The following is a 16,924-nucleotide window of genomic DNA, read 5'->3' as shown; positions in this document are numbered from 1 at the left end:
CAACAGCATTACCTTTGCCAATACTTATACAATCCTTGTCCATCTGGTTATCCTTATCCAAAAAAACAAAAACCTGTTTTCCTACTGAACCAATCTGGATGTGTCATATGTCATTTGAAAACTCATTATTTGTATAGATGTCAGAAGCAGAGCTATGGGCATTAGTTTTACTTTAAAATTTTGCCATTTACAGCACTAACTCTTTCAAGATTAGCCTTCATTGTAGATAGTACTAGGGATTAGTACTTTCAACATTGTATAGACAATCCCAGTGTTTAAAACTCTCTCACTCACTCACTCTCTAACACACACACACTCTCACTCACACCCCCCGCCCCCGGATGGATTAACAATTCATATTTACAAACCAATCTGCCTTCAAAGGGAACATCTCAAGTTAAAATTTTTAGACTTTGGACCAGGCACTGCCATTTATTATGTGTTGTACACTGCCTATCACAATGGGGCCCAACCAGATTGTGGCTTTGAGGTGCTACTGCAATATAAATGTTTAATTTACATCCCAACACTATGTTAAAAGAAAACTAAGGTTGCCAAGTCAAGCATGCAAAAGTGAGGGGGATGGAGACACACCCTTTGCCAGTGGGTTTCACACTATGCCAAAGGAATGTTGAGACTTGGGAATAAGAGGTTCACTTCCAGATTCTGAAGGGAGTGTGTGTACTCTACTTATTACAGACCCTTCTGCTCCTACCCCCACCCAGCCTCTTTCTGTCCCCTCCGCTGGTGCTATGCTCCCTGGCTCCTACCCATTTTTTTTTCTCTCTCCCAAATCTTGCCCTTGTCCCATCCCTGCTCCTATCCTTATGGCTTCCCCCGCCCCCACCCCTCACATTGTTCCTATCCGTCCCTGTCTTATGTCCACTTCTGTTCATTCCCAGTCTCTCCACTCACTCCTAACTCCATGCTTGCCAAGGGCTTATCCACTTCCTTTTCCTCGAGCTCCTGCCCCTGGCTCCCTGCCTTGTGTCTCTTTCACGTCCTTGTTCTTCCCGTTCTGGAGCCCTCTCTGCATTCTAGCCAGGGGGTGCATTGAGCACACAGGAGAGTCTCCCTGCTATGAATTGCAGTACCCAGTAGCACCCAACAGATAGGAGGAGCAATTGCAGGGAAAGTTCACCTCAGTCCCTGCAGCCCTGGGCTGTAGTATTGTGAGTTTTTCTGTGCCAATGGCTCATGAGCAGTCTGGGTGGCATGTGGGAGCTGTGAGAGATGGAGCACGCTCAGGGCGGATGAAATCGCCAGATCATTTAGTTGCCAAATTGTAACAAGTTTCTAGTGAGCATGTACAAAATGAGATTTTTTTTTTTCCCAGAAGGTTTATAACTTGGTCAAATTTTTGAGGCAGATTTTCACAGGAACATCAAAAAGCACATCCTGAAAACCATCACTACCCCTTGCCAAATTTCAAGTCCCTACTCCAAAGCATGGAGCTGCTAGAGCAGGGGTCAGCAACCTCTGGCACGCAGCTCACCAGGGTAAGCACCCTGGCGGGCCGGGCCTGTTTGTTTACCTGCTGTGTCCGCAGGTTGGGCCGATCACAGCTCCCACTGGCCACGGTTCGCTGCTCCAGGCCAATGGGGGCAGCAGGAAGCAGTGTGGCCCAAGGAATGTGCTGGCTGCGGTTTCCCGCCACCCCCATTGGCCTGGAGCAGCGAACCACGGACAGTGAGAGCCACGATTGGCCGAACCTGCGGACGAGCCGCATGCCAGAGGTTGCCGACCACTGTGCTAGAGCTTCTCAGTAGAACTGTTAAGAATTATTTTTAACATGGGTAAAAATATTCTTCCCCAACCTCAGTCTGAGAAACATCAGAACTATTTTAGCTGAAACTTAAAAAAACAGTTTGAGACGGACATCTGGCATTGAAAATTTCAACTTGAAAGGTTTAAGTTTGGCCAATTTATAAGAACTGAAAACAGGGCCTTATAATGGAAAGTATTTAAAAACCTTACCTAGAGATGTCATTACCTGATGATAAAGACTGATTCTTTCTTTCTAAATTAAATAAATCTCACCTATTACTAAGACAAAGCAGTAAAGAATGAATATTATAGTAGTGTAACACTCCTGCCCAGTCCATGCTGATGAGCATCCATCCCTTTGCATGGACATCACTGAATTTTGTAAATTTTAGTCTTTCTATCTACAAAATTCTTTTCTCTCATTAACTATGAGCTCTGTGTCAGCTCAAAAGCTTCTCACCAACAGAAGTTGGTCCAATAAAAGATATTACCTCATCCACTTTGTGTTTCGAATATCTGGGACCGACATGGTTACAACACTGCATACCAGAGACAAGCAGCAAAGATTTGAACTGCTCTATTTAATATTAGAGTGTGGATCAAGTTGTGCAATAAATCCACCTCTTTAAGGCTGAAAGTCCAGCAGGAAATTCTTTGAAACATGTTGGAAACTGTCCAGTTGGAAAGTGGCCAGAATGCAGGCAGAAGTGACAAAATGACATGTTGGAAATGCGGAGAAAAGAACACAAACCTCATATATATGCTATGGAGATGTCCCTTACACTCTCTCTGGGAATAGAACAACAGGAATGTGGATGGGAAACCCAAGATATTCAAGAAATGGAAGTATGTTGGAAGAATCTAAACACTGCAAAATGGTGTACAGGCGCATGTGAGCTACCAATAGTAGAGGGGAAAACACTTTCCTACTGAACAAAAGAAAAGGGGATTTTTTTTTAAGAGAATTAGGTATTTTATTTTTAGAAGTATATGAATAATACGTTCCTCATTTTCATGGGACTTAAAAACTTGTGTTATGAGTTTATCATCATTTTTAGTAAGGTTTTTTTTATATACACCAGGGGTAGGCAACCTATGGTATGCGCGCCAAAGGCAGCACACAAGCTGATTTTCAGTGGCACTCACCCTGCCTGGGTCCTGGCCACCGGTCCGGTGGGCACTACATTTTAATTTAGTTTTAAATGAAGCTTCTTAAACATTTTAAAAACCTTATTTACTTTACATACAACAATAGTTTAGTTATACATTATAGACTTATAGAAAGAGACCTTCTAAAAACGTTAAAATGTATTACTGGCAAGCGAAACCTTAAATTAGAGTGAATAAATGAAGATTCGGCACACCACTTTTGAAAGGTTACTGACCCCTGATATACACAGTACCATATTTTTCACTTGCAGCGGAGTATGTCAAAGCATTTGCAAATATTAATTGAAGCTCAAAAACACCCTGTGAAGGTAGTTAAATAATATTAATCTGTTTTACAAAAAGGCCAGCTAGGGATTAGATAAAGGAACTTTTTTTATTTTTATTTTTTGGTAGAAAGTATTGGCATTTTTCTGGTGTCCCAATCAGTTTCTGCAGAACTGAAGGCACAATTCTATTGTAAAATTGGCATTCTCTTAGTCAACAGATTTACTCATATGTATTCTGTAGTGTCTGCTTGCTTCGGTGATTAAAAAAAAAATTATATTAAAACACCAGCTAGCCCTGCAGAGTCAACACAGCTAACAGGGAAGGAGCTAGTTTCCATTCCTTCACATGTGTTAGCAAACAATTTTAAGTATCGCCTATCCCTGTGCAAACCTGTTGATGACCCTGGATATGCACAAGTGTTACCGAAGACTAAATTTAGTTGCTGAATGTTTATTACTGGCAATTAGAAAAATCATCTTTTCACTTAAAAATAGAGCACACTTGATTTGGAAATTAAAGGCCATTAATGTGGGATCCCACAATGCCATTTTTAGAGTCATTTTTTCATGAAAGAAACTACAATTTTAACTTTTGTTTTGGAGTCACATTAAAAAAAAAATTCTTATGGCCTGTAAGGCTTTTGAATGTTTTTTATATATAATTTAAAAATATATATATTAGAAATATCCGGTCTAAACATCCCTATTTTTTTGCTACAGGTGTCTCTGGAATAATGTGTTAGTAACATCACAAGAGACAGAAACTTAAGTTGCAACACTCTGAATTCACAATTCTCAATTTTCCAATTCTCAGTTGGAAAGGAAAGGGATGTTAAGTCAGATTGTTTAAACTTTTTGTTTCAGTATTACAGACCTTTTCAATTCAAATTCCTGTCAAGCAATTAGCTCTTTCACAAAGAAGTTTTCTCCGCCTAACACCTTTCCTTCAAAAGACGGCTAAGCTGCAGCTCAGGAGTCTGCCTATTTTGAGGGCCTTATTTTTACCTAGTCCATAGGAAGTCAGCAATTGTAATTCCGCATATTTCTAAAATGAAGGAAAAACAGAAGGAGGGGGGAAAACTCAGTTTTAGATAGATGAGAGGATCAGTAAAGGACATACAAAATCATCCTTTTCCATTAATGTTTTTTAAAACTAGTTTAGGCCTCATAGTTGATAAAGGAAATCTTCCAAATGTGAACCAATGCACTACTGTCAGCTGAAGGTAGAAACAAATGCCACTGAGAATTACATAGAGTGTATGCAGGCACAGTAGCTCAGAGCTGCAAATTAACCCCATTCATCCTCAAGTAGGCGCTAACTCTGATGCCTAATATCTGCTGAAGTCACCAGTAGTGAAATAATATTCAAACATCCAACTATGCTGGGGATGTGGGCATTGTTGGTCTGAGCGTCATCCCTGTTCTTCCAAGATGACCCTAAGGGCAACTGAGTCACAGAGAGGTTAAAGGAACTGTGCACTTTGCAAACACTGTATGATATACATTACTGTTGTCGCCAAGCTCCTTGTTTATTGGGGAGGGGGAACACATTTTGAAATCTTTTTTTATTTTCCAATTCTAGCTATAGTTGACAGTTTGTGGCTTAGAATAGTTTGGGCTGGACTGTGCCATTAAAGCACAGTCCTACATAAGAGATGGTGCAGAGCCGCTCTACCACAGCGAGAGGTCCAGGAAGCATGGTGATTTGGGGAGACACAATGACTCCCTGAGCTATTTAGCATGCTAAGGAATCTTACCCCCTGCACCGTTTCAGGAGGGTCCAATGTTCACACCCCTATTACTGGCCAGTTCAGTTAGCTGGTTCAAAGGAGGCTCTGCCTCTGCCCTATCCTCTCTGTAGTGGTTTGTACTGAAAGGAGGGCTAGCAAGAGCTGCAAGGGTGACTGGCCTCTGCGTAAGGGAGCAGTTGCAAAGGGATAGAGGATGCTGGCACATTAATGCAAGGGCCAGCTACAATCTGGTAATAGTGTGTCGGGTCACAATTAACTATTTCTTACACTAATGTTTAGCATTTAATTTAGAGGCAATGAGGAAGAGGAATGGTCTTTTGGTTAAAAATAATCAACTGGTGATCAAGAGCTGTGATCTATTCCTTGCTTTGCTATAGCCTTTCTGTGTGGCCATGGTCAATTAATTTAAAATAAGGATAAGACCCATGAGAGTGGGACTGAAGCTTAATATGTGTAAAGCATGTACAGATCTTCTCATGGAGAGTGCTATAGAAAAGAAAAATATTAATTTCCAATTTTGTTAGTAAAAACATCATTCTGTGGTTGCCTCTCTTACTGTCGTGTTTTCCAGTCTCAGTGGAAGCTGCTGGCAGAGAGAGTTGGCCCTATTCTGACAGTTACACAGCCAATCTGCCGCATGCAGCATGACAAGAGACAGGCACACTCTACAGAATGTCTGATGTAGAAAATCCTGATGAATGATGAAAGAGAAAGTGGAGTGTTATCGGCCTATTATTTCAGCAAGTTATAGAGTTTTTTAAGCTCTCACAGGCTGTAAAGATGACATTTTATCTGACCCTTGCTGTAGAAAGCATATGAATAAAACATGTTGCTCTGGAGAAGGTTGTATGGACAAGACTTAGTACAGAGGAAGGATACAACATAAGACTCAACTTGTGTATAAATCAAGCCTCTGCTTTTTTTCCCCCCCTGACTACTCTATTGATTACAGCACAGCATGTGTAATTATATAATATGCTAAATAAAATATCAATATTTAAGCATTGATGGACTTCATTCTGACATTTGTGCCAATGTAAATTTGCAGTAACTCTGCTGACATTGACGGAATTACACAACGGTAAGAGCAGAATGAGTTTCTCTATGCCCTTTGCCAAGAGAACTAAAACCTGACAACAGTATAACAGAAGCACTTTGAGTATAGTGCTGGCCTGGTACTAGAGAAATCTCCTGCAAGAAACGCATAGCAGTCAACCCCTTCAGCATTTGAATGGCTGAGATTATAGTGTTCCTAGAAAGGCTTGCACACTTGCCAGAGCACTAGTAACCTGCAGCCCAGCTCAGGTGCTGTTCCTGGCCTATTTTCACCCTTAAATGGGAAGGGGGAGAAAACAAGCCAGTCTTCCTCTCTAAGCCCCCTTTTCCCTGGACACTTGAACACTACAATGAGGCAACTCTCCCTACAACAACTCCTCTCCACTGCCAACCACCTCAGTTGTGCATCAGGGCCCAAAAGTGCCTCGAGTCCCCGATAAACCTATAAACAGCTGAGAGGTGGTGTGAAAACTTCAGTGCCTGCTCTTCAGGCTAGCTCTAGCTCACTCATGGCCCTATTAGCAGAACATCTGGAGTGGGAAGGCAAAACATGACAGATGAGAAAAGAGGGTATAGATTGAAGAGCAGGGGGAGAAAAGATGGGAGGAAAAACTAGCAGAAGGTAAAGTGAGGAAGGAGAAGATGGGAGGGGAAGGACAGAGCAGACCAAAATCTAGACAGCAAAGAAAAGGACAATGATGTGAGGGGTGTGAAACAGGACTGTTGGAAAGAGATGGAGCTTTGTTGCCTGGCCTCAATCTCACAAAATGATCTATTGTTCCAAGAGGTCAGATCTCTGTCACCTGACAGGGATCAATAACCACTGAGTCCAATGGTTACTGTAAGAGGGGAGCAAGACTTATGGTGAAACTTAGAGTAGGGAAATTAATAAATAGCAACTTGAATTAATGTTATGGAGTAGAAATATAGTACAGGGAGTGAAGACTGCAAAGAGGACATGGAGAAACTTCTTTCCCTTATGCCTGGCTTTTACTGTAATATGGGATACCCTATTTTTTCATTCTGAAAAGGTAAAGGAGGCTCAGGAGAGAGAGAAGCAAGCTGCAGCTGTTAACACCCTCCTTCACCCATGAAGACTGGTCTATATACAAAGTTGCATCAGCTTAACCAAAGTGATTTCTAAAGCAAACTAGTTAAATTAATCCTTCTTTGAGTATAGACACGCTTACCTCAGTTTAACCCTAGCTTTACATGAGCAAGCTAAACCACTTTTTAAACCAATATAAGTGTGTCCACACAGGGGTTTTCATCAGAGTTAGGGTACGTCTTCACTACCCGCCGTATTCATGGATAGCAATCGATTTATCCGGGATCAATATATCGCGTCTCGTTAAGACACGATATATCGATCCCCGAACACGCTCACCATCGACTCCAGAACTCCATCAGAGCAAGCGGCAGTAGCGCAGTCAACGGGGGAGCCGCGGCCATCAATCCCACGCCGTCTGGACCCCAGGTAATTCGATCCAAGATACTTCGACTTCAGCTATGCTATTCATGTAGCTGAAATTGCGTATCTTGGATCGATTTCTCTCCCCCCCCCCCCAGTATAGACCAGCCCTAACTGACTCAGTTTAATTAAACCAGTGCATGTCTGTGTGTAGGAAATCCCAACGTCTGTTACCTTGGGAGTCTGGTGGTCGTACCACTCCCACTTCTTGCAAAGAGAAGGTCTCTAAAGTAATATAAAGGAAGCAATGCTGCAAGCTGAGCTCTGGAAACCACTGAGGGCAGGCAGGGCTAGATCATCCCTGAAAGTCCCAATGGCATTCACTCTGAAAAGCTAAGGGTTCAAGGATAGAGGGAAGGAAGGATGTAAGGCATGGGAAGAGGCCTACTTGGGCCAATTAATTATGACATCAGTCTGAAGTATTTAGGTTACAAAACCTGCCTACAATGTAGTCATTTGCTCTTTCCAACTAGGCAAACATTATGTCTTGTGGGAAATCATGAGGAGGACTCCCCTTACAAAATCACAAAGTTGATCACTAATAACATGAAGTAAATATCTTTCAAATATTGCCAGCAACATCTGTGCTAGTTTAACTACTGGTTCATGTTGCAGTCCTTTATGGAATATTCTCATTTGAAGAGAGCAAAGAGTGTGTCACCACATCCATAATGAAGATTGAACTTGTGGGATTTTCTGTGTGTGCTGCAGCTCAATTCCTTTCAGGCTTTTAACAACACCCTCCTACTTTTACTTTTTGCTTCATCTTAAGTTTCCAAAAGTCTGGATGCCTATATATAATCTTATTCTTATAATATTTGGTTTTGGTGGAATGAAAGCAAGGCCAGACTGTGATCTCATTTATATGAGTGAAACTTCAGAGGAAAGCCACTTAATTCAATAAAGTTACTCTGAATTTACATCAGTGTAAACAAGAGCAGGAGCTTAACTTTTACAAGTGACATAAATCTGAGAAGGATATAAGAAATTTGCCTTCTCCTCCAGAACAAAAATTAACTCTATGGAAATTTATGATAAAAGATTTACATATTATTTATATTTTTAGATATCCTAAGAAATAATGCACAGTAATGTTGAAGCATAGATTCAAAGAATCCAATAGACTACAGTCATTGGTGATCAAGTCAGTCCAATTAGGCATGTCCATGCAGTGCTAAGAGATACAGGGCCTTGCAACACTTTTGTGAGTATTCACATATTAAAACAAAGGTTTACATGAATATACAGGGCAAAGATGTACCATTTCTACTAGCAAATGCTGTTTTTCAGATGGATATGGGCAGAGGGGAGATGTGAATTTGTCCACAAACAAATTTCACCATTTTTGCCAAGTCTCCTGCACCCCAAGGAAAATAAAAGGTGTTGGTGGCTTTATGTAATGAAATGAATGAAATCCACCACAAAGCAAAATCATGAATATATGAGAAGTGGAAATTTTTCCATTTTATGCAAATCACATTTCCACAAGGGAAAAAGTGACTTGTTACCGTAAAAGAAAAAACTGAAGGCAAGAATAAAACAGAAGTGTTCTGCTTTTCTTTTTGCTAGGGTAAAGAGTATTGCTAACTTCACAGGTACCATACCCAGTATCCTGAGCTAGTGCACCTCCTACAACTTTTGAAACACTTCCTCCTTGAAGTATCAGAGGGGTAGCCGTGTTAGTCTGAATCTGTAAAAAGCAACAGAGGGTCCTGTGGCACCTTTGAGACTAACAGAAGTATTGGGAGCATAAGCTTTTGTGGGTAAGAGCCTCACTTCTTCAGATGCAAGTAATGGAAATCTCCAGGGGCAGGTATAAATCAGTGTGGAAATAACGAGGTTAGTTCAATCAGGGAGGGTGAGGTGCTCTGCTAGCAGTTGAGGTGTGAACACCAAGAGAGGAGAAACTGCTTTATCTTGCATGTCTTCTGTGTGCCTCATCATTTTATACTCCTGCAGAAACATCTTCACTGGCCACCAAACAGAGGCAAATGTTAACACTTTCACTTCCTCTGAAAGCATCACCTTCTCCCTTTCTATCATTTCCATGCAAACTGAACAATGGCCGCTTCTGTCTGGCTATGCCAGCGCTAGAAACATCCAACCATATGGATATCAAGTATGGCACACTTCACCCTAAATCACCTCACCTCTTGTTGATGTTGAAACTATTCATCTGATATCAACAGGGTCAGTGCCCAATGTTCAGGTTCATTAGGAGTCAATATTACTGTCTATTAAGGAGTATTGGATTCTGTACCCTTCACATAAGCCAGAGAACAAAAGCTGAGAGGGTGGTGTGGACGCGTCAAACAGAGCAAGATATTTTAGGGTAGACGCAGCCTCTATGAATCACACAAACTAAGACTGACTTACAGATACAGATGTCTGCAGTGTTGGACCCAGAATATAAGAGAGACAAGGTGGGTGAGGTAACATCTTTCATTGGACCAACTTCTATTGGTGAAAGAGACAAGCTTTCAAGCTACAAGGAATTCCTCTTCTTACAGATATAGAGACAGTTTCCTTAGTAATAATATCTATGCCTGCTGAAAACATTCAAGGACTAATGCATTTAGAAATGCATTTAGAAATACTTTACTCATACATGGGTTGATTGTGCAAAGAGCTGAGCATTCCAGACCTAAATCAGAAAAGCATATGCTTAAATTTAAGCACAAGAGTAGTGGGGGGGAGGGGAGGTTTACCCTAGAGCTATCAATTAATCTCAGTTAACTCAAGTAATTAACTGAAAACAAATTAACTCAATTAAAAAATTTAATTGTGATTATTCTCAGTTTTAATCACACTGTTAAACAATACTACCAATTTTAATTTATTAGAAATATTTTTGGATGTTTTACTACATTTTCCAATATATTGATTTAAACAATACAGAATACAAAGTCTACAGTGCTCACTTTATATTATTTTTATTACAAATATTTGCACTGTAAAAAAGAAATAGTATTTTTCAATTCACCTCATATAAGTACCGTAGTGCAATCTCTTTGTCGTGAAAGTGCACTTACAAATGTAGAATTATTATTTTTTACATAACTACACTCAAAAACAAAACAATGTAAAACTTTAGAGCCTACAAATCCACTCAGTCCTACTTCTTGTTCAGTCAATCGCTAAGACAAACAAGTTTATTTACATTTACAAAAAGAAGAACAGGAGTACTTGTGGCACCTTAGAGACTAACAAATTTATTAGAGCATAAGCTTTCGTGGACTACAGCCCACTTCTTCGGATAAATTTGCTCTAATAAATTTGTTAGTCTCTAAGGTGCCACAAGTACTCCTGTTCTTCTTTTTGCGGATACAGACTAACACGGCTGTTACTCTGAAACTTTACATTTACAGGAGATAATGTTGCCCACTTCTTATTTACGATGTCACCTGAAAGTGAGAACAGATGTTTGCATGGCACTGTTGTAGCTGGGATTGCCAAGGTATTTATGTGCCAGATATGCTAAACATTCATATGCCCCTTCATGCTTTGACTTGTAGATCTTTTGTTTCTTTTTTACAGTTCAAATATTTATAATAAATATTACAAAGGATAGAGTGCTCACTTTGTATTCCGTGTTGTAACTGAAATCAAAATATTTGAAAATGTAGAAAAACATCCACAAATATTTATAATACATTTAAATTGGTATTCCATTATTGTTTAACAGTGCAATTTTAAAAAAAATTATCATGATTAATCACAGTTTTAAACCATTTGACAGCCCTAGTTTACTCACATGCTTAAAGTTAAGTGTGTTCTTAAGTGCTTTTCTGGATCTCAGAAAGAGTGCTCAGGTAGAGTTCAGGTCTTGATGTGGCCCTACAGCACTGTCCATATGCCATCCACATGTCCCATGCCTTCTGCTTGCTAAGCTGTATCCTCTTCCTTCTGCTGCTATTACAGGCCCTCTGCCAACAACAGGGTGTGCCTGTGCACAGCTCTTGGTTTTTCAGTCACAGCAGTCAGGCTGTCTGCCATGCAGCTTTCCCTCTGCAACCAGCTGCCAGGCTGCTGTCTCTGGCCAGCTGCTTCTAGTCACATAAACCTCTGGCTTTCTCTCCCAAGTAGGTCAGGTCAAAATATTTTGTCAAAACTGTTTTTGATGGGAAATATTTCACTTTTTTGGGGTGAAAAGTTGACATTTTCCAAGGAAATTTGACAAAACTGGGGGGAAAGGGAAATTGTTCTCTTTAAAAATGTCCGTGGAATTATTTTTCCACAACTTGCTCTATTCCCAACCTAGATCCCCCTAAGACTCTTGAGGGTTACTACCCTTTCCTGTATGCTACATTAGCGAGACTGCTACTGGTTAAATGTTGGGCTAGGCAAGACACAATTCTCCTTTGGCTACATCCTTCCCCTTCCATTTTATTTAGATTTCAGGGAAGACTCTGAGTAATGAGCTAGTGGGTTCATTATGATATTAGTGTATAATCTATTCCAGATATTGCAATATACATATATAATCTACTTCCCTTCATGGGCTGGAACCAAGACATCAGAGCTGATCACCCTTTAAACCTTTGGGAAACTTCAGATATGAATCCAAATTTGAATCAGAAATTTGGAACCCGGGCACTTTTCTCCAGCTGAAATGCAGCCCTACCTGTTATCATTACTTCTACTTCCTGCTATGACTGGAGACTTCAGGTTCTCTTCCAAATAACAATTTACCCTTTCAGAAAGAATTTCTGATATGATTTTCTACTGAGTAGTGTAATTCAGGAAGAGTCAGCAAAAGAGAGAGAAAAAAGTCTATAGCAATGATAGATAGTGGACTATACTTGCTATGAATGGAATTTGCATCCTGCTACTGGAAAACTATATAAAAGTTGCAGAGATATTACCCTGAATAATACTGTGATATCAATATTATCAAGGATGAAAGTTGATTATTCTAGTTTACATTTCTAATAGTTTTGCTGGAAAAGTGGAACTGGAAGACACCAGTGAACAGGTCTGACCCTTTTCTAACCAACTATCCTAAATATAAAATGGATACTGCAAGAGATCTCAGAGAACACTTTGTGTTTGAAATAACTAGAGATAATCAAAGTATTGTCCTTGCACTGATGAATTTCACTGGGTTTTTTTCCGCTTAGAAATGCCTGTAGTAACCTTGTATTGATTATCAGACTAGAGAGTCAGCGCTATTACAGGGTCAGCAGTGAAGCTATATGCAAAAGATCCAGTGGTAACAATTAAATCCTCTGAATATTTTGTGCAGTTCCTATAATATTTGTTCATGCTTTAAAGATCTGCAGCATACTAGATAAAATAACTTAATTATCTAACAGAGCATCCTTTTCTGAGACATTCCATTAGCTGATTAAACACAATTAAATGTGTGCAAACTCAGGTCACTCTGCCTTCCCATCCACCTTTCTCTGGTAAAAGTAAATATAGTATGTCCTTTATAGCAAGCCCCATATTAATCCCTATACAATCACTGTACACAAGGATTGCTTTCAAAAATCTTGATAATATGAATGGCTTATGAATGTTTTATGAATGCATTAAAAGATGGACAAGCACTCTAAGCCTTCTTGAAAGATACTGCTTTGGCTGTCCTCCTACACTGAACTCGGAATGTTTCATTAGCTCCCAGCATTTGGAAAATGTAATGAAGAAGCTGTTTATTTTATAACCTGTCACCAGAATAAAGCAACCTCAACAGAATTCCACTGTATTAACCCAAATAAGCAATTACAGATATGGCTTTATACCTATGATTTATAGGACAACAAAGAAACTTTAGTCACTCAGAGCTAGTAGATGATCAACTAAGGCACTTCCTGACTCTGTTATATGGCCTACCTATACCATGGGCACAGTAGGGGAAGTAGTCTCCAGAGAATCATTACCCCCCCTCACCATGTGTATGTAAGTGGGTGGGAGAGGAGAGGAAAAAATGGGACAGAGAGTAGAGGAGAGCATTGGGTTGCTCCCTGCATGCCAGCGCTGTGTCAGTGCAGAAGGCACTGTGCCAGGGGTAGGTCCAATGCAGTTTAGTTCCTCCCTGGAGCAGGCAGGCAAACTTGGAGGCAAATTGCAACTCCGAGTCATAGTCTGATTCATAAGCTGCTCCTAGGACAACATAACTAGGCACTGCCTCTTTTTCAGAGTAGATCATAATGTGACAACCTAGCCCTCATTCGAATAGGACTAGTTTTATGATGCTGGGAGTTGTGTGTTTCTTTACACAACGCACAGTCAACCTGTGGAACTCCTTGCGAGGCGATGATGTGAAGGCCAAGACTATAACAAGGTTCAAAAAAAGAACTAGATAAATTCATGGAGGATAGGTCCATCAATGCCTATTAGCCAGGGTGGGCAGGAATGGTGTCCCTAGCCTCTGTTTGCCAGAAGCTGGGAATGAGCGACAGGGGATAGATCACTTGCTGATTACCTGTTCTGTTCATTCCCTCTGGAGCATCTGGCACTGGCCACTAGTGGAAGACAGGAAACCGGGCTTGATGGACCTTTGGTCTGACCCAGTATGGCCATTCTTATGTACTTGTGTTATTCTTGGGAGAGAACTCTACAAATCTCCTCACTCTCCTCCCCTCCACAGATCTCCTCAATCTCTTTCTCCCCCTCATACTTTACCTAAAATTATCATTAATAATAATAATTAATAATAAATAATGCTTAGCACAGACTTGACTCATGGTGCACCAATCAATGTGACAGACCCTATAAACCAAGGTAAAATTAGGGACTGTCTGAAAAATGATCGGTAACCTGAAAAGTAGGATTTTCATTTGACAGTGGCATTTATGAGTCCCAAAGAGTTTTCCCTAAGTTCTAACGTTTATTTTGGTTCTATTTATGTAATAGTGCTATTCATTTATTATAACATCAATTAAATGGTTAACTATAAATCCTGCCTCTTAGCCATTGTCACCATAGCTCTATTGCTGAAAATGGGATTCCCGCAGCAGTAGATACTCATGGAATCTCTTTGGTAACAATAGCTGTTGTTGTCCAATATCTTCTGCTACAAGGTTAAGCATGCCACTGTTCTACCTGTCCCAGGTCTTCTCACTGATCAGGGTAATCTAAGCATCTCTGCAACAGTGGGCTAGTCACCAGAGGATGTTTGCTAGAATGATGAATAAATAGTTACCATGGATTCTGGTATCGATGAGTTATCTCATCTTCAGCAGCCTGACGGAATTCTCCAGTCTGTCAAAGAGAAACAAAACCAAAGCTTGTTGGCAAGGGGAATTGATATTATATTTGTCTGCCCCTCTCCAATCAGAGTGGGAGTGAGGAGAGAGTCCATTAACAGAGTTGAAAGCCAAGGAAGGGTGCTATGGTTCTACATCTTGAAATGTGAGAGCAACCTGGGTGCAGCATTCTGGCCCCCTTAAAATTTAGAGAGGAAGAATTTAGAAAGACAATAAAACTGAAATTGTAAGGCTATATTTCTACAACATCTCCGGCAATAGAACAAGGTACATAAGAGTTAAGCAATGTCTGGTACATCTAAGAGTCCTGTATGTGGACTGTAAAATTGAAAATATCAAAAGTTCAAAACAGGCTCACAACAACTCAGAGAGCATGTGGGCAAAAAGTGGGCAGGGCAGCAGATGGCAGTATGTGCAAGTCAAGGAGAAATCCAGGGCAAAAGGGAACCTCTGGTCTATAGGAAGTAATTTTTAAAACTTAAATTGGGTCAGTAAGGTAGTCTCACACACTACTTGTACATGTATCTTGATGGGGGAAGCAACAATATAGCCTACGGTGTGCATTTTTCACACACAGACACACACACACCCCTTGAATACCACATCCTATTTTCCCCACTCTACTCTTACCCATTTTTGCTTCTCCCCATCTCTCTCAAGTTGGACCTTAGATGCACCGTGCCTATTGATAAATCTGAGGATAGAAATTAAAATAGGAAAGCCAATCTAAGTGTTTCTCATTTGAATTCCTGTAATGCTACTTATCTAAGGGCAGAACTTGGTGCATTGCAAACAATTCTGATGCAAATCTCTGAATCAAAACTTCAGTTATTTCTATTAAATTCAAGCATCATATGATGTCTTCATTTTTCTCTTTGGCTTTTCTGTTTCCTAGTCATATTTATCTTTGTCAACAGTTGCAGGTGTTATGAAGTCCAGCACTGAAAATGCCAGTCATTGCTAAAGCAGCAACCAGTTTGCCACATAATTACTTCCTTGCCCTATTCTGCTGTCCATGTTATTTTGTTTTGAGCAGCTTCTTTGTTTAATCCACCGAATTTAAGTAGTGATGGAACTATAGTCCCATAATTCAAAATTTACCTTGTTTTCATTTCATGCTTTTACCAGCTCACACCCTGCAGCTTACCTCCTCTCTTGCTGTTGCCTTTCCTGTCCTGTTCCCTCTTCCCAGCCTCACTTCTTTCTCTGTTTCTCTCAGGAGTTGTAATGAAAACCCAGCACTTACCTTGTGGCCCCTCTTTGCGTCTGCAGAATTTAAATTTAAATGCATAATTTATAAAAAAAAAAATAAAAGTTACCGTATATACTCGATCATAAGCCGGTTTGTTTATAAGCTAACCCTCCAAGATGGATAAGTAAAAATGGAAAATTTTTATAACCTGTTCATAAGCCAACCCTATAATTCAGGGGTCAGCAAACTTTGGCTCCTGGGCCATCAGGATAAGACGCTGGTGGGTTGAGATGGTTTGTTTACCTCGAGCCTCCGCAGGCACGGAGGTAAACCTGAGTAAACAAAGTGTCCTGGTGTGTCAGCTGCTTACTCTGACAGGCTGGGACAGCAACTGGTGGGGAAATTTTTGAGGGGGGGAGAAGCTGGGAGTCAGGGGAGTAACTCCTGTGACCACCCCTCACATGACTCCACCCCAGCCCGGGACCCCCACACTCTTCCCATCCCATTCCTTATCTGGGGAGGGCCAGGGGAGGATGTCTCTGGCCTGGCTGGAGCTGGTCCGGCAGGCTGGGCAGCACAGCCACAGCCTGCTCCGGGGGGCCAGACCGGGCGGCACGGCCACAGCATGTTCCAGAGGGCTGGGCCGGGCGGCACGGCCGCAGCATGCTCCGGCAGGCTGGGCGGCGCGGCCACAGCCTGCTCTGTGGGGCAGGGCCAAGCGGCACGGCTGCAGCCTGCCAGCCCCAGAGCTGCAGCTGCTTCAGAGGCTGCGGGGAGAGCAGCGTGGTCAGAAGCGGTGAGACTCTGGCCCCGCCTCTTCCCTTCTGGCTCTGCTGCCTCTCCTTGCTCCCTCTCTTGGGAGTGGAGGGGGGAAGGGGCTGTGTCCCACCTCTCCCTCTCTATACCCGTTCAAAGCCGACCCCCTTCTCTGGTGCTTCCCTTTTTTACTAAAAAAAATTTGGCTTATGAACTAGTATATACGGTACATTTCTATCCCTTATGGCTGCAAAGAAAACATCTTCATAAGGTGAACCCATGCT

The 16,924-nt window shown here is 41.2% G+C and overlaps 1 protein-coding gene across 3 annotated transcripts in view; it reads right to left on the bottom strand.

Moving 5' to 3' along the window:
* Positions 1-16,924, bottom strand: part of C5H4orf45 (chromosome 5 C4orf45 homolog) — an 87,923-nt gene that overhangs the window by 50,160 nt on the left and 20,839 nt on the right. For all 3 annotated transcript variants that reach the window (XM_054030416.1, XM_054030417.1, XM_054030415.1), the window contains exon 3: positions 14,629-14,687. In XM_054030416.1, coding sequence (XP_053886391.1) covers positions 14,629-14,687 — 59 coding nt within the window. The remainder of the gene's footprint in view (positions 1-14,628; positions 14,688-16,924) is intronic.

The sequence above is a fragment of the Malaclemys terrapin genome, chromosome 5, assembly GCF_027887155.1.
Source record: "Malaclemys terrapin pileata isolate rMalTer1 chromosome 5, rMalTer1.hap1, whole genome shotgun sequence".
NCBI classification, from domain to species: Eukaryota; Metazoa; Chordata; order Testudines; family Emydidae; genus Malaclemys; species Malaclemys terrapin.
Note: the sequence above shows the minus strand (reverse complement) of the source record. Positions and strands in the feature narration are given on the sequence as shown.